An 18,371-nucleotide genomic window follows, 5' to 3' on the forward strand; every position below is an offset into this window, starting at 1 on the left:
TACAAGGCCTGGAAACAGGCCGGTTTTGCATTGCAGATGATGGTTTTATGGGACACTTCTGGGAGTCAGACTGTAGGAGCTGGGCCAGGACCACAGCAGAGGCAGGGCTCCTGTCCTGCTTAACTACACAATAAACATGTAATAGCTTGTCCCACAGGACAGACTCGGGCTTTGCATACTAAATATTTTGGTGCTAGGTTTGGGGGGCCTCTGGGAAGAGGGGCTTCCTCCTGGTAGTGTAAGGAGGAGGAGGAGAAGATGAAGTCCTTCAGGGAGATCCAGGGGCCACGCAGATGTTTCCAGCAAGGGCTAAGTGATGGAGATGCACTAAAGCTAGATGTGGAAGGGAAGGATCTCCACTTACCTGTAGAGGCCAAGCAGGAAGAAAGAAAAAGGGTAGGATGGTGGTAGTTATGACCCCAACATCCTGTGGGACTAGTGCAAATGAATGCGCTTGTGTGTGTATGCACATGCATGTCTTTATGTAGTGGTGGATGCAGGTATGCAGATGTGCATGCACACATGTGTGCACTTGAGGTATAAGAGTTTAGCGTGCTGGGTGTGTGTCTGTCCCTGTGTGCCTGCTATGTGTCTACATAGCTGTTTGTGTATTTGTGTGTGTTCATGCACTTGGGGTGTTGCCAAAACTTCCCAAGGAAACTAATGGCAGGTTGTTCTCTCTTCACTGAGCCTTATCATGCTAATTTTAATCCCATATTATTGTTTTAAGTTGGCTCTAAAAATTAATATTAAAAATTTCTGTAAACAGAGCCTGGGGCTAAATTGCAAGACAGGTCCCTAGGAAGGGTTTTAATATCACTATTGTTCTTATAAGAATGGTGAAGGTAAAGCTTGTCACCCTCCCTGTTTCCAGTGATTAGCTCCCGTTAGCAAAAGGGAGAGCCCCCAGGACATCTGCAGAGGGGGTCCAACTGACCACAGCCTGTCAGGACCAGCTGGACTCAGACAAGTTAGTCCAACCCCTGGTTTCATTACTGCGGAGACTGGCTGTGAGGGAGGGCAGTCTCCCAAATTAGTCTGAACCCAGGCCTCCTTATCGTGTGAGTCCCACCATGAGAGGCTGTGCCTGTCCCAGAGGAATTAAGGGAGAAATAGTCGTGATCCCCACCAAGGTCTCACGCACATTCCCTACATGCTGCTGCTGATCCCCTCTGTTGGTCTCAGTTTCCCTGTTTGTAAAATGAGGGGTTAGAGCTTGAAACTCTCTAAGGTCATTTCTGCCTTGCCATTTGGTGATCTTGTGACTGGGACTGGCTGGCTCAGCTGGGGAAAGAGGCAGTTTATACACCATGCAAACTGACAGCCAGGCCCCTCCTTGTACTCTCCTGTGCTGCCCTTTCCTGCTCCTGCACCTGCCCTTCCCTCCCTCTAGATGGTGCGAAGGGGGAAGAAGAACATGGTCATGTGTAGGCAAGGAGAACATGGTCTCAGAACAGGTTCTCTTAGCTGATAGTCTGAAGCAGCAAGGTTATTCCAATTGGGGAAGGAAAATGCAGAGTAGAGTTCACTATAATTTATGCCTTATTAAGAGACTAAGGAAATGATCCTGCAGTGCAGCAGGAGGTACTCAGGTTAGATCTGAAAGAATTTCCTTGCTGGCAATGAGGGCTGTTAAGCACAGGAACAGAAGAGGGAGTGAGAGGGAGGGACAGCTGCCCCTAGAGGCAGTAATTAGTTATTTTTTCAAATGTCTGTGAGATGATGTGGACTGTAGAGTGCCTTCCTCACCTTAAGGTCTTGACCAATGTGGCTGATTCTGAAGCCCCTGCCCTACTGCTACCCCACCCTCTAGCCCCTGTACATACTTGGGAGAAGCAGGACCTGTCTCAGTACTGACCAGGACAGAGAAGGTGGCAGGTGTGGTACAATTCTGATTCAACAGTGCCCGACAGTGGGTCTAGAGCTGGTTACCAGGAAAGGGAAGAAGGTGTCAGACCTTGTGGAAGATTCTGCTACTTAAAATCTCTGACACACTCTGGCCCTGCTGGGGCCAGAACCCCAGCTGGTCTTCATCTGGTGCTATGGAGAAGGCACAGATGGCCCTGACCACAGGTGTCCAGGAAGAGGAATAGCCTGGGATACAAACCTTTAAAGCGTATATATGGACAGCTTCTAAGTCTGGGAAGTTGACACGAAAACATCTAGAAGTATCTCTGTAGATGGCTACCTGTCAAGGCTAGGTCTCACCCCCCATACATGTGTGCACACACACGTGCATAGGCACGGACTCACTGGTCACACGTCCCCCAGTCCACCCCACACACCCAGCCCATGACGGAGAAGTGACTTCTTTGCCCAGGCAGCCCTGGGAAACTCCTGGATAGCCTGCTGGCTCCTGTGCTCCAACCCTTGTCCTATTCTTACTCCTGCTCCACCCCAAGAATCGCCTCTGGCCTTTCCTTTGGACCGTCAGGGGATACTGTGAGCGGTGCTGACACTCAGCAGCTCGACGTACACTTCCAGGAGGCAGTAGGCCCGCAGGTGAGACTGCTTTATTGCCCCGTGCCTGAAGATCCCCATCTCCATCCCACCGAGGCACGTACCATCTGCCCCCAACAGCCATCCCGCACTCTGGGTGCCTGAAGCCAAGGAGGGAGCCGCACCCTCCCCGCTCCCCAGCTCTGCCTAGCGGTCCGGGAGAACCGCCCCCCAACTGCCCGGCCAGGAAACAATCACCGTTTGAGAAAGGCTGCCAAGCTGGGCGCCAGGAACAGCCAGGATGGAGGCGGTGTAGGATGGGGGTGCAGGCGGCTGGCCGGCGGAGCTTTAACCCTCGAGAGCCGAGACCGGGGATGCTAGCCCGGCCAGCAGCCCCCTCCGCGGCGCCCGGAGCCGGGGCCGCCCCCGCCGGAAAGGGACGGTGCGCAAGTGTGCAAGGGGGTGATTCCAATCCCGGGGGCTGGCGGCCTCCTCCTCGCGCCCCCGCCGAAGCTGCCGAGATTAGTACCGACCAGTAGCCGCACGGTCCCGCCGGCAGCTCCGCTCCGGGGCGGGGCCGCGTGGGGCGGGGGCGGGGCGGAGGCGCTGTCAGCCGCGGCGGCACCGGCGCACCGCCGCCGAGGGGACTCCGTGCCGGCCGGGTCTGCTCAGCTCCGGCCGCGCGCCCGCCCCTCCCTGCCGCCTCCCGCTCGCTCTCCGCCTGCGGCCGCAGTTCCGCTGAGCCGGGAGGAGCCGGGCCGGGCCAGGAGGGCGCGCGGACCCGCGGCCATGAAGTGGCCCCCAGGGAGGGAGTCGCTCGCGGCCCGGGACAGCCACCTGGGGGCAACGGGGACGGCGCGAAAGGGCCGCCGCCCGCGATGGACGCCAGGGACGATCCGGACTCGCCGCCGCAGGTCAGTGCCCCCGAGCTCCGAGCTCCGCACAGAGCCCCTTTATGCGTCCCCATCAGTACCCATGCCATGTCCTCCTGGTGAGAGCTTGTGTGTGTTTGTGTGTGTGTGTGTGTGTGTGTGTGTGTGTGTGCGCGCGCGCGGTCTTGGTTTTGCGTGCAGTGGGCAGCTGGAAGGGGGATCGGGAACAGGGCCAGGGCTGGGAGGCGCTGCCTCTGAGGGGCTGTGAGACAACACCTGGGGGATGCCTGCTCTCTGCCGGCAGTAAGGGGGAGAGCTGGTTCTCAGCAGCCTCTAACAACTTGCCCAGGCTCTGGGCTCCAGAGTCCCTTTCCACCTCAGCAGGTGATTCCTGGTGGCCTGGAGGGCTCAGGGGCCAGTACCCTGACCACACCCCTGCATCCCAGCAATCATCCCCACCCACTCGGAGCCTCCAGGCACTGACAAGTTAATGCTCTTCAGGGGACCCCAGCTCTGCACCTCTGCGGGGGAGGCTGAGGTGCTGAGAGGTAGCAAAGGTGGCAAAGGGAACTTGGGACCTTCATTGTAGCCAAGAGCAAGGAGTCATGGCCAACCCACCCTTCTGCCCCTGGGCTTAGGCCTGAGGTCCTGATCCCTCCAAAGTCAGAACATGCTCCTTCCCAAAGGCAGCTGAGAGGAGCCAGACGAAAGAAGGAAGGAAGAGACCACAGGGTCTCACGGTGCCAGTGAAAGGAGGTGACAGCCTGACACCAAGCTGCTAAGGTCAAGAGACACCCCCCTCCCCAAAACACACTAACAGATAAATGAACAAGGCCTTGATTAGCGCCCCCTTATCCTTCCTCCACCCTTCCAGGCCTACTCTCAGCTGTGCACTATTTGGATGGATTCTTGCAGAAGCAGGAGCTGAGGGACTCGGGGATGTCTAGTTCACAGGACTCTGAAAGCAGCCCTTGCTGATAATTGCTAGCCCTGTTTTGGTGGTGCAGCCCTGCCTACCTAGGTACCAGCCTGGGTGGAGAGTCCTTGGGACCCTGAGCTTGGGTTGTGGGGCCTGTACTGTTGAAAAGGGGATTGGGTGGGGATGTCCTGGGTGTATAGCACTGTGAAGTCGTATGTTTTTATGTGGGTCTGGGAGGCACACAGCTTCATAAGTGACTCTGGTTGCGGTGGCGTGGGGGGCGGGGGAGGCCGCTGCTCTAGGGTTTCTAAGATTCGTCTTCCATGCCTCCTGTCTCCCTACCTCTGCTAGTAGCCACAACAGAGATTGAGGCATTTCCTCCCAGAACCTGCTTAGCTGGTGACCATTATTGACCTTATTAGACTGAACATCAAGTCCCCCTTCCTTCATATGAGGTGAAGACACTTCCCCATGAGACCCTCAAAGATACTGTCCTCTGCCCAATCCATGCCTGGCACATGGAGCTACCTGCCATCTTCCTCTGCCCCTTTTGGTGGCAGAGGTTGGGGTCTGCAGAACTCTAAAATAAGACTCCCTGATTTGCAAGATGTAGTGGCATCTGTGGGGGCAAGGGGAGCAGTAACTCAGAGCCAGCAGAGGCCTCAGCAGGTACTAGGGCGGCTTTCTCTTTCTGGTCCTGAGCAACCAGCCATGCTACTCAAGGCTGACCATGTGCAAATTCTCCAGCCACTCTCCTTTCTGCACAGGTGGATGACCAGGTGCACCACGTACAGTTCTTCCCAGCGGGAGGCCCTCCTACCACCACTGTCTTCAAGGTCACCCCATGGGCTTACAGCGGGTCACAGCCCTTTGGTATTGTCTTGCACCCATCAAGCTTCTGTGAACTGAGACTGTCTTTCTGAGACTCTACCAGCTGCTAGTAGGGGCTGCCCACAGAGCCACAGCTGCAACCTGAAGTGAGACCTGGTGTACCATGGACGGTGATAGGGAGGTTCCCCTGCCTGGGTACTTCCTTTCCCCCTGCTCACCTGATCCTGGAGGACATGTTTGTGCCATCATCACCATGGCCTTTTAGCATCTTTACATTATGCACTGAATACTTCCAACAAGAGCCATCCAATTCCATAATCCAAAATAATTAACATGTCCTTCAAATTTCTCCAGCTGCTGAAATGGCTATTTCTAGGAGGTACAGCTACACCCACTAAGGCATTCTCTCCCACCAGTGTTCCAGCCCAGATCATCCCTGGTGAAAAGGTTTTAACAATTTCACCGAAGCCACATGCTTCATCTATGACCAGTAATGGGCTCTCATGGCCCGCTTCCAATGGACGACACATTTCCAAAATCCCATTTTAGAGTCTGCATCCTAAGACCACATCCCGTACCAACTGATGTAGGCTGAGTTCCTAGGGAAACAAACCCCACAAGATTCTGATCTTTGCACGCAGGGCATTTCTTGAGAAGTGCTCTTGGAACGGCACCCCAGGGCTGAGGGGAGCTGTGTTGGGCAGAAGCGGAAGTTAAACTGCAATGTAACTGCAGGAGAGATGCCAGCCCATCCTACCAGCTGCTCAGGAGCTGGATGGCCCTTCAGAGTCATTCCCACTGGAGCCACAACATAGGCATTTGTAATGCTGAACTCACCAGTCATTGAATGCTGCTGCCAGTAGGAAGAGGGATCGTGTTGGGTGGGCCACCAGCCTTCAGGGAGGGTTGTTGCAAAATGTCAACAGGCAATGCTTCTGAAAGCAGGGGTTTGAGTGTGTCATTCAGGAACCAAGCAGCACAGCATGGCATCCCCTCCTGGAAGTACAACGACCAGATGCTCTCTGCCCTCTTCTCATGACAGGGCACCATGGAGCCAATGAAAATGCCTGCACTCTGAGTCAGACACACATAAGTCTCCACCCTGAATCTTCCAAAACAAAGAAAAAAAACCCCTCAGAATAGGGCTAATCATGTTTATGAGGCAAGGACCATGGGTTTAGACAGAGTAGAGTGAGGGCCTCAGGAAACAACAAAACAAGATATTCTGGGATTTGCTTTGGCCTGCTGGGGGGCCCAGCTTGGTTTTCTGACTTTACCCAGGTGCTGCTTCTCTTCCTCCAGCCCTAGGCAAGTGATTTGCCACGTGGGCAATTTAACAAGCAAGCCCAAAACAAAGAGGAAGGATTCCATCTTGAAAATAAGATTGTATTTTAAAACCGAATTTGTTAAAAAGTAACTTTCTTAACATCCTCTTTAACAACAGACAATAACTCAGCCCACCTTGGGAGCAAAGCAGGCAGCCTTGAGTGATAGGCTCCCAGACCAGGAAGCTGCTATCCTGGGAGGAAATCAGAGCAGTACATTTCTTGTAAATAACCCAGAAGACTAATAAGAAACTTAATGTCTCTTCAAACATAAACATTTTTGGGGCCACTTGGCAGATGTACATCCCTAGCCCTTTGTCTCTCAACTGCCTATAAAACCCCTAGACAGGGCACCACCCGGGACTCCTGTGCCCTCCTGGCCTGAGCAGGAGCTCTGTCCTCTTGCTTTATCTCTAAATGAAAACCTCTGCCTTGCTCTCCTACGTTGAGTGTTTGAGAACAAGAACTTCGACATCACTTATGACTCAGAGTTGTAAAGATTCAGTATATGCAATGGTTTATTAATAACCTATTCTGGGTCAGGCACAGCCTGGGGGTGGTTTCAGTACAGTGGTACAGTCCGGGGGTACAGGTAGGTGATGGGAAGGCACAGGGATAGGCCTGTGGAAGTGTTTACAAAGGAATGCTGAGAAAATACCTGCAAGGATCTGGGACCATCAGCTTCTCCATAAATGGAAACCCTGGGTCACATGACTCAAAAAAAATGCTGGACTGACGTTCCTGTAGGAACATGTCTGGGGTTTAAATGTGGCTCCATGTGCAACACGCCTCCAGGCAGCTAGTGAGAACACAAGGGTTACTGGTCTTCCTCCCTCCAACACCAAATCTCCGAAAGACACACATGAGACTGCAACACTCTGGGGCTACTTAGCTCACAAATCTGCATTTGCAGGAAGCACATCAGAGCTGCTGCTCCAGGCCCCCAGGACCCAGAGTGGCCCTAGCCCTCTGCTTTTATCTCACAGCTGTGAGACACAAGGACACGGGAGTGGGCGTGGCCGTGTGAGGAAGCCATGCATCCCTGAGGGACACAAGCTTCCCAGGAAGGAGGAGAGGGCCAGAGCAAGCTCCCTGGTCAGGCACGGGCAGGCTGACGAAGTCTACAGGAAGAGAAAATGCTCTGAAAGGAGAGCCTGGGAACCTGCCAACCAGCCCATCCGGCCATGGGTGAAGCCGCAGTCCCCGGGAGCTGAGTTGTGTTCCTCTGAACTGCGGTTGGCCTCTGTGGCATCCAGGCTGCGTGCTGGGAGCGTCTGGGAGTGGCTGCGGGAGCGCAGGCAGGATGCTTACATGCAGGAAAAGGTGCAGTGCGACTTCACACTGTGTTCCCCAAGCCAGCCTGGTGTTCTTCACCAGCACGACCCATGGGTGGGCCACAGGTGGTGCTGGGGCCACGGGTCCTGCCACCACCTCTTCGGGGGGACACACTCCTTCCACTTGCTTCTTAGAAAGCTGCTGAATCTGGAAAAGGCTGCAAAGGCACAGAAAATAGGGCAGGAAGTACAGAGCAGCATGCCCCAGGGGCAAAAGTCTTGTAAGTGGGCCGACGGCAGTGTGTAGAAGGGGAACATCTGTCTTTGACACACAGGAAGACCCCTCTGGCCCCTGAGTCTACCCTCCTGCCCCTCCACATCCCTGAGGTATCGCAGAGATTCTATGGCACCATCACAGAATCACTCCTGTGGTCACAGCCTCCTGGTGACCCCCAGGGCTGCCCAGTGTTAAATTCAGCAGCCATCTGTGTCGCTCCTGTCTCTGCCACCTCGGCATCAGTCTCTCCCAAACATACCCTGTGCCTCCCTGTCTTCTCACCGCTTGGCCTTGAAAGCCCTCTGCTCCCCTCCTCTGAGTCTTTCAGAGGTCCCCTCAGCACTCACCCATTCCAGCCAGGCTTCCCCACCAGCAGGCCAGAGAGGTCTGCCCCCCTCCCAGCATCACCCACCATGCCTACCCGAGGCCTGCTGTGCCCTCCCCCAGGCGTCTCTCTGGCTGACTCACAGCTCTCTCATGAGCAGGGGTCTTACCTTCCTGCTTCCTGGAACTTAGTAGGCATTTAAGGATAGACACTGGCTTCTGCTTCCCAAAGATCTCTTAAAGGTTAAAAAGCAAAACTTTTATACTCCAAGGAATCTATCTCTTGATATTCCATGTTTGTATTTATGATTTGGGTGAAGTATCAAAGTAAATTTTACTAACTTGGTGGAGTCATCCAGATGAACTGCCAGCAGTGCCATGGAATTCAGAAAGGCCTTGACGTATAAAAATTAATAGAAATGACTTGCTTTCCTTGTGGCAATGTTCTGCACTAAGCTCTAGCACCCTGTCAGCTGTAGGATGTCCTGATCAACCTGACTTCAAGTGTGAATGAGGGGTTGTGCTTAGGGGCAGGTTGACAACAGCTAAGCTGTGGTATAATTTCCAGAAACGCACAGGAGTCTGTGTTGATGGGAAGCTCAGTTGTTACATCCAAGGCTGGTGGGCAGGTTACCACCCAAGTCAGTTCGAGGACAAACACGCAGGAGTGGAGCCTCTCGTTCTGAGCACCAGATGGCAGGAGGGGCTGGCAGATGGATCCCGTCCATGAGCAGCATTCACGGTCACAGAAATACAGAAACCACGTGTGAGGGCCATTCTGTGTGAGAGGAGGGGCCCAGGAACACTGCCAGGGAAGAAATAACCCCAGTGGCTGGCCCCTCGGTGTGCACCCTGTGCAGTCACGGGGCCCTGAGCTTAGAGGCCCCTGTGCTTGGCTTACTGCTGTGCCACAATTTCAAGCTCTGGACCACAGTGGGGCCCTGCCATCCCAGTCAGAGGCCACAGTGTGGATGGTTACTTTTGTTGCTCCGAAGGAGAATCCACAGGCATCTAGTCAGGCATCATCATGTCGGGGTGTCCTGAGGCCCTCTGTGCTGCATGCCACACTAGGCCCTGTCCTGATTGTGGGTCAAACACCAGCCAGCTGGGCAGCCGAGGTCCCTACCCTGTGGGAGTCACCTTCTATACAGAGAGAGGAAAATAAGCAAGCAAACTGCTATATGGGCTAGGATCATTTCAGAAGATAACTCTGCTGCAAGGAAGAACAAAATCCAGCCAAGGTACAGAGTGAGAGGAGCCTGGGGGTCGCCGCTCTCCTTCAGAAGAGGGTTCTGAGCCTGAGGATGCGCAGTCGGCACGCAGCTGTCAGGAGAGAAATTCTGCACCGGAGAAAAGGCATTGCAACGAAAGAGACCGTCAGGCAATCACAGTCTGGAGGGCATGCTGGTGCGGCGGGGCCAGGTGGACGGGGAACGCGGGGGTGGCCAGTGGATCAGGGGGGCCCAGGCCACAGAGCTGGGGGTTGTGGCATGGAATTTGGGTTTTATTTTAAGTGGCCCAGGAAGCCATCAAAGGAGTTAAGCCAGGATCAGGCAGAACGAGTAGGTGCGCCAAGGAGGCAGAGCTGGTGGAGAGGTGAGGTCTCCTGAGCGGCTGTCACCCTGCTTGGGACCCTGGAGGGAAGGAGACGTGCCTGAGATGGGTGTGGCCCAGCACTCCTCAGAGTCAGGGTAGTTGATGAAAAGCCAGACTCCACTCAATGTCTCTACACTTCAGGTTATTTTTTTTTTTGATATCATTAATCTACAATTACATGAAGAACATTATGTTTACTAGGCTCCCCCCATCACGAAGTACCCCCCACAAACCCCTTCACAGTCACTGTCCATCAGGGTAGTAAGATGCTGTACAGTCACTACTTGTCTTCTTTGTGTTGCACAGCCCTCCCCATGCCCCCCCCAACATTATACATGTTAATTGTAATGTCCCCCTTCTTTTTCCCTGCCCTTATCTCTCCCTTCCCACCCATCCTCCCCAGTCCCTTTCCCTTTGGTAACTGTTAGTCCATTCTTGGGTTCTGCTTCAGGTTATTGTTGTTTTTGCTATTGTGTTATTGTTTTAGTACATAACATCCAGGTAGTACCTCCTCCATAAGGTTGTTGTTATGATTTAAGTAGACGAGGTATCAGTTGCTCAGAACAGCCTGGGACACAGCGAGGGTTAAGAAATGTAGCTATGTTATTATTGGTGATGCACAACCAGGTGAGATTTGGGAGCATCAAACTGCATAGCCTTGCCTGTAAGTAACAGTCCTCTTTGCTTAAGCAGGAGATGCATCAGTTTTCATATCTGAGAGATGGATAAGCCAGTGACTACCAGGGTCTCAGTGATGACCACGGAACAGACAGTCTGACTGATACCAGCTGGCCAGCAGGAAGGGTCAGCCCCAGGAGGATCAGGCAGGAATAGTGGCCAGGGCCAGGGCGGAGACCGAGTCACGAGGAGGCGGCACTGGATCGCAGGTGCTGAGGGAAGGACACCTTCAAGGTCATGGCAAACAGGTGTGCCTTTTGCTCCTTCAGTTCTTCCTTCCAGGCGTGCTGAATGTTGCTTTGCTGGTAGCCAAGGTCTGCAGGGCCTGCTTGTAGTTCAAGCTAAGCATTCTCAGCATCAGAATCCAAATCCCCAAACTGCCAGGGCAGCTGAGGGGTGAGGGGCAGGCTTCTGAAATTTCCTTAAATAGAAGGATTGAGAGTGCGTGTGGGTGAGAGGACAGAACAAGAAGAGATTCAGCAGAAAAATCTTTCATTCTTGCTAATTGCAAGACAACAAGGTGGGTTTGCTTAGAAAGTTAGAAATACTCCACACAAATGTGAGGAAGCCCTTAGAGAAGAATAAAACCTGCCTGCAGCCCCACACACCCTCCTTAGAACCACCCGCACTCACAAAGTGGGAAGGGCCATTGCTGAGCAACGAAAGATGAAGTTGGAACATAGCTGTGCTCCTGCTTAATGACAATTTCTCTCTCCTCTAAGTGAGAAAATCATCACTTTCTCCAAGCTAAGAGAAATGTGGAACAGGGATGTATTGAAAAAAAGAGAAGACAGATGCAAATTTCCATTGCCAGGCCAACATGTTAAGAGCTTGGAAGCCATCACTCATGGACTACTAACAAGAAAAAAAAGCTAAATAAACCAAAAAATTCTTCTTACATATATCAGAGTATTGGGGTCATAGGCAAAAGGCTGATCTAATAACTGGAGAGGAGATAGATGCAGAGAATCACTGCTTTGCAGGAGCAGAAACTGGTGCTGGAGCCCAGTAGGGACACTTAACTGCAGTTGACGGATTGCTGGAGGCTTGATGTGGACTAGCCTGAGACACAGCCAGCTGATCTTTCACTAGTAGCAAAGGCAGTTTAATGAAGACAGGGGGGTCTTTTCAACAAATGGTGATGGAACAATTGAACATCCACATGCAAAAAAAAAGAAATTTAGGCAAAGAACAACTCACAAAAACTAACTCAAAACGGATGAAAGACTTAAATGTAAAATGCAAACGTAAACTATAAAACATCTAGGTAACCTCGGTTTTGGTGATTACCTATTAGATAAAATATCAAAGGCACAATCCATGAAAAGAAAAATTTGTAAGTTGAATACTATTAAAATGAAACACTGCTCTGTAAAAGAAAGAAGACAAGCCACAGACTGTGAGAAAATATTTGCAGAACATACATCTGATAAAGCACTGATACCCAAAATATGCAAAGAACTCTTAAAATTGAACAGTAAGAGAACAAACATCCCAACTAAGAAATGAACAAAAGATCTCAACAGACATTTCACTAAAGAAAAAATTCAGGTGGCAAATAAACATATGAAGTGATGCTTCACATCATATGTCATCAGAGAATTACAAATAGAAACAATGTGGTACCACCACAGACCTATGAGAATGGCCGGAATCCAAAACACTGACAACACCAAATGCCGATGAGGATGTGGCAACAGGAACTCGTTCGTTGCTGTACGGATGCAAAATGGTGCAGCTACTCTGGAAGACAGCTCGGTACTTTATTACTAAGGTAAACATACTCTTATCATACGAGCAGCAGTGCTCCTTTGTATTTACCCACATGAGTTGAAAACTTATGTCCACCCAAAAGCCTGCACATGGGTGTGTAGAGCAGTTTTAGTCAAAATTGCCAAAACTTGGGAACAACCGCCATGTCATTCAATCAGTGAATGCATAAGCAAACAATTGCACATCAATAGGAGGGGATACTACATTCAGTGAGATGAACTATCAAGCCACGCAATGATGGAAGAGATTTCAATGTGTGTTGCTAAGTGAAAGATACCAACTTGAAATGCCACCTCCTGTATGATTTCAATTATATGACATTTTGGAAAAGGCAAAACTATAGAGACAGTGAAATGATTGGTGGTTGCTGGGGTTCAGGAGCCTGGAAGAGGGGAGAAACAGCAGAGCACATAGAAAGTATAGGGCAGGGGAACTACTCTGTATCATAATAATAGAATGGAGGACCCACGACATTATGTGTTTGTGAAAACCCATAGAATGGACAACAAAAGAGTGAACCCTAATGTAAACTATGAACTTTGGTTAATAATGTATCAATGTTGATGTATTAATTGTAACCAATGTACCATAGGATGCTAATCACGATGCAAGATGTTAATAATGAGGGGATGCTTAGGTTGTATGGGAACTCTGTACTTCCTGCTCAGGTTTTCTGTAAACCTAAAACTGCTGTAAAAATGACCTTTTGATAATTTTTTAAATAGCATTTGATGAATTTTATTCATGATGAAAAATATCTTAACACTATTAATCTTACAAATGGTATCTATTAAGTTAAATCATATGAAATTGCCATTTTTGTAGATCAGACCCCCCCAAAAATACCATTTTTACAGTGAATTACTGAAAGAGCAAGAAAAGAATGCTTACTGTAATTGCTGCTATTCAGGATTGTACTGGAGGTCCTAGTCAGTGTCTGAAAAAAAGAAATGATACACATGAGTAATGGAGAGAAGGAAATAAACTTTACCTATAAACAGCATAATTGTGAACATAGAACCAGAAGAATTCATGTAACAATTTTTGGAATCAATAAGTTTTGTTGTAGAAATTCACATACACACACACATTGCCCGTGCCCTTATCTAACTTGGATCCGGCATCGTCAACACTCAATACCGGTTTGTTGGATTATTTTCCATAAAGGGCCACTGGGTCAGTTCTGAGAGCTCAGTGTCTGGTCCAGGATTCAGGCTGGCAAATTTCCAAGTGGCCAGGGACAGATCAGAGGGCTTCCAGTCGTGCAGCCTGCCATTCCCCCATCCCTACCCAGAAAAAGGTGGGAAATATGTTGCTGATCTGTTGAAGGATGTTGAGCGGCCAGCAATTACCCTGTACCAACCCTAACCACACCCTGTGAACTCTAATTGAAAGTTTAATTGTCTGTCCTGCCTGCAGGATTAGGAATTAATTTTGTGGATATGATCTGATCATTTTGGCATCCCCAGCACCTGGCAAAGAAGTGGCTTATAAAAGGGCATTGGAAGTGTTTGCCACTCTTGAATATGTGCAGCTTACTTATCTTACTTCTGAGATGGGAATATAGAGTTAGCTTCCTTTTAGGCATTATACTGACAGGCCTTGGGAAACTACCTATGACACTTAGCCAGCACTGTGGTCTCAGCACAGCAGTGAATTCTCCTACCTCCAGCCTGACATTACATACTGTACATTATCTGAATTTACTAAGTCTGTGGTGGAGTGCCAGCTTCCAAGGGCACTTAAGGCCTCTAATAGTGTATGATTCAGTGGTCATCTCTAAAACAGAATGTACTGCATGGACTTGATGAAATATTCCTTAGAGTAAGGGGGATTTATAAATCTTATAAAGAAGCAAACTTTGTAAAGTGCATGAAATGCAGGTCAATCTCATCTTGAACCTATTGACTAAGATCTTTTATGCATTCAGACAATTAGATCAGGGACTCACATCAGTGGATGCATCTTTATTGAAGCCAATCAAAGCTTCAAAGAAACTACAGAAGAAACTTCAAGTGCCCCTGAGGGATCAATTAACACCTTGAAATTTTCTTCTAAAAGCTTTCTTAATGGATACCTAACTAACACATGCTTAAATTCTGGGCTGATAATAGAATCCTAGGTAGGGTTCTTTGGGTTTTCTTTTTTTTTTTTTAACCCATTTGCTAGTCTACACTGGGCCGTAGATAATCAGAGTATGAAGAAGAAACTAATTTTAAATAAGTAAGTGTAATTGTGCATGGGGAAAAAAACAAATCATCAGTAAAAACATTTTTCATGATACCGTTCTGGTTAGTATATTCTACTATGTATTTCACCCATAATACAGTATATGATTATAGAATTTTCACAGAGATACAGGTGTATTTTAATACTCATGGTTTTTACATAAACTTTTAAGTTGATAAACAATATGTCTACATAAAAGTACACAAATACGTGTATACTCTGAGTTTTGCAAAGTGAACACAGCCATGTAACCACCACCACCAAGGGAATAAATAGAACCCCTGTCCTGATTCAGCCACTATTCACATCCTCTCCAAAGGGAATTGGTCCTAACTGCTAATACCATAAATTCACTTTGGCTGCTTTTGATCTGGAAGAAGAGAAGTATATATACTTCTGTTTCACTTATTTTGCTCAGCATTCATAATATGCAACCTGTTGTAGGGTCTAGCAGCAGTTTCTCCTCATTGTTCTATACTATTGCATTATATGAATATACTACAGTTTTTCCCCACTGTTGACAGATATCTGTGTCGTTTCTCACTTGGCACTATTAATGACAGCTGCCGCATTCAATCCTGTAGATGGCTGAGTTTTGATGCACTCTGTTTCTGATGCGCATATGCCCAGAGGTGAAATTTCTGGCTCACCTTTGTGCATGCATACACTTTAGTCAATATTAATAGCCAGCTCTTTGAATGGCTTTACCAGTCAATATTCCAGCCCTCAGAATGAAAATTCCAGTAGTTCCTTTGCTCTCCATCCCAGCATTTCTGTTTGCATTTCCTATTTCAACCATCCTGGGGGCTATATAGTGTTACTTAGTTGTGATTTGAATTTGCATTTCCCTGGTGACTAACTAGTTTGAGTGTCTTTTTCATGTATGTATTTATCAGTTTGGACATCCTGTTTTGTGGGATGCCCATTCAACTACTTTGCCATTTTTAAAAATCCTACTTCTTTGAAAGTTCTCTACATTCTGGATAGAGGCCCTTTCTTTGTTCAGTGTAGTAATGTGGGCACCTCCCATTCCTTGGGCAGCCTGTTCCTTCCCATAATGGTCTCTGTCAATGGACAGAAAGCCTTCACTCGAATGTAGCACAAGTTATCAGCCCTTTTCTCCATGTTTCATGCCTTCCCTCCTGAGCTCAGGAAGATATTCTCCCATGTTACACACCCGAAGCTTTACTTCTCACATTTCAATCTATAATCATGGAAATCATTTTTTGTTTATTGGGTGAATTGAAGGTTAAGATCACCTCGCCTTCTATTTGCCCTCTGTTGCTCTGAAGGCATGATCTGTGGGTTGTGTGCTCTTCGGTCCTTCCAGCTTCTGCTTCATTTTTAAATCCACTTATTTCTTCAGTTACATTGCCTCCTTTCTGAGCTTCCTTAATTATTTTCTTATGCTGATTATTCAGGTCTTACATTATTTTCTTAAGTATCTGGAGCTGGTTAGGTTGCAGTTTCATCTGTTTTGTGAGCATGTCTTTCTGACATTCTTTCTTTGCTGTAAGGATTCTATTCTGTTCCTTACTCTCATTGGTCTACAAACATCATATGGGATTCAGCTAGAATCCTTTCCTGTTGCTCATTTTTATATGAAATTGGTTTTCCTAAACTTTAGAAAGGAGAGATCAGTAGAGCTTTGCTAGCTCACCTCTGTCGCTCTTTCTGCCGCATTAGGAAGATGGGCAATAGCATGACTGGATGCTTTCGCGACCACCCGGCTCTGTCCCCTCTCCACTTTATCTGGGCCTCCCATTTCACTGGCCCGCTGGCCCTGTCCTGTTCGGCTCGGCTTCTCTTCCCAGCAGATTTCCTCCCTGCATACAGCTCTGTCTTGTAAGGGATCTTCAGATGGCTGTTTTTCACAGCTCACAAGGCTCAGCTTGCTCAAGCTCTCAAAACATGACAGAGGACCTTGCATTCAATGGGGAACTGGAGCAAGAAGAGCCCATGCTAGTTTCAGCTGCTCCTCTCAGACTGGCTCCCAGCTGTGCTTACCAGTGTTCTCACTGGGATGCTGATGGATTCTGCTCTTACATCATCACACAGCCTCTTGTTTCCCTCTGACAACATACAACACATAGAACAGCTGAGGCATTCCCTACTTGTTCACACTCGGGGTTCTAAGGGATGACTTTGTTGTATCTACTGTCTTATTTTTCTGGTTTTCCTATCCTCTATGATGTTATGAATGGTTTCAGAAGGATTAAAAATCTAAGCTGTAGCTGCTGAAGAATTTTCACAGCATTCTTTCAGTAGGGTCTGTTTTCATGTCCCCAGCGTTTTAGAATTTGGCCCATGCCAAGTGGGGTGGAGAGGAAGAGCTTGGCTTTATGGCTGCTGTCTCCCTTCTCCATTCAAATGTCCAGCTGCCTCCCTCGCATGGGGCCTGGGGAAGCCGGCTTGGAGAGGCACTGCGGGAGAGTCTGCGGATTATGCCTTGTCAATCCGAACTCGTTCCAGAACAAGAACTAACACGCTGCCCACCATGGTGCGCTGTCGGTCAGGAGCAAGTCGACGGCAGAGAGACTTAGGACAAGGATGTGGGCTCCCAGGCGCCAGAGAGCCAAGTTAGTGGTGGAAAACAGGTGTGGATTCAGGTCCCTGAGGACTTGGATAAGGTCCTACGTTTGGGGCTTCTAGGGTTAGAGAAGATGAAATAAGAATGAGAAAAAGTAGCTGCAAAAGCCCCTAGAAGGACTCAGAACTCAGAGATTTGAATAGGCCTTATCTATAAATGTATTCTCCATTCTGAGTGATTAGAAATACAAGAAATATAATTAGTTAAAAACCACTTTTTTCTAAATTCTGAAATACTTTGGGGACACAGGTTCCATGCACTGGGGAGTAGACACTATGGTAATCTCTCTCCCTTTAAGAAAGTATTCCTTTTGGAACAAGTATATCTGCTGTTTGAAAACATGCAGCCAGTGTTCTTGAGCCCTTGATAGATGCAGGAGCAGTAGTTATGGTCAGTCAGGCTTGAGGCCTGGAACAATGGGCATTCTGAGAAGTGATATGAGGAGATGTCACTGAAGGCGACCTTCACCAAGGTGAGGGCGGGGTTAGGAAAATCACCCAGGGAGAGTGCCATCTCCAAGGGCTAGCAGTGTGGGGGGAGCATAAGGCCATGAGGCCAGGGGACTCTTCCAGGACCCAGGGAACTAGGACGCTCCACTCTTCCAGAGCCCCTGGAGTGAACTGCAGGCCAGGGTCAGGTGCCATGGCTGCCGCAGAGTGGCTGGAGGATGCAGGGCACAGTGGGTGATCTCTATCTGCCCCGACACAGCGGAGCACGCAGCAGAGGTCCCCGACTCCAAGGAGTTGATTTTCTAGTGGAGAAGGGAGACAAAAAGCAAGCATACAGTTTAAAGTTCAGTAGGAAGAAAAGCCAGGGGAGGGGAGGGGAAGGGGTGGAAGTGGGGTGCTGACACCCCCAGGAGGTCATCTAGTAGAGGCTCTGAGAAATGCCTTGGGAGCATAGGCTTGACTGGGAGGCCAGTTCTGGAGCAGAGAGAGCAAGTGCCCAGGGGCGGGAGCGTGCTTGTGATGCTTAAGGTACATCGGCATTAAAAGGGGACTTGTTTTCTGTTCAGCTGCTGAATAAAGCACGAGGACTTACCAGTAAATATCACCACCTGGAAGCAGGGTTTCCTCTGAACCTATAAGAACAGCAAGGAACACAGGACAAAGCAGAAGTGTTCTCAGACGCCAAGACACCTTCCTACAGTCCATATATTCAGGGGAGTCCTACCTGCCTCCTCACTGCCCCACACTTTGCCCTTTCAAGGAGACGGCGAGCTGTGAAGTGGTAGCAGGGAAAAT

At 49.2% G+C, this 18,371-nt stretch overlaps 1 protein-coding gene across 6 annotated transcripts in view; it reads left to right on the forward strand.

Moving 5' to 3' along the window:
* Nucleotides 1-2,701: 2,701 nt before the first annotated feature.
* LOC140849988 (uncharacterized) overlaps nucleotides 2,702-18,371 on the forward strand; it is a 50,789-nt gene continuing 35,119 nt past the window's right edge. For 2 of the 6 annotated variants that reach the window (XM_073239405.1, XM_073239403.1), the window contains exon 1: nucleotides 2,702-3,353. Coding sequence is in view for 3 of the 6 variants with exons in the window: in XM_073239407.1 (XP_073095508.1) it covers nucleotides 3,229-3,353; nucleotides 7,373-7,967 (720 nt within the window). In the remaining 3 variants the exon portion in view is untranslated. Of the gene's footprint in view, nucleotides 3,354-4,997; nucleotides 9,669-10,550; nucleotides 16,789-18,371 lie in introns of those variants that run through there. The other 4 variants (XM_073239407.1, XR_012132582.1, XM_073239406.1 and 1 more) reach the window with 4 other exon arrangements.

This window comes from Manis javanica, chromosome 6, assembly GCF_040802235.1.
Source record: "Manis javanica isolate MJ-LG chromosome 6, MJ_LKY, whole genome shotgun sequence".
NCBI lineage: Eukaryota > Metazoa > Chordata > Mammalia > Pholidota > Manidae > Manis > Manis javanica.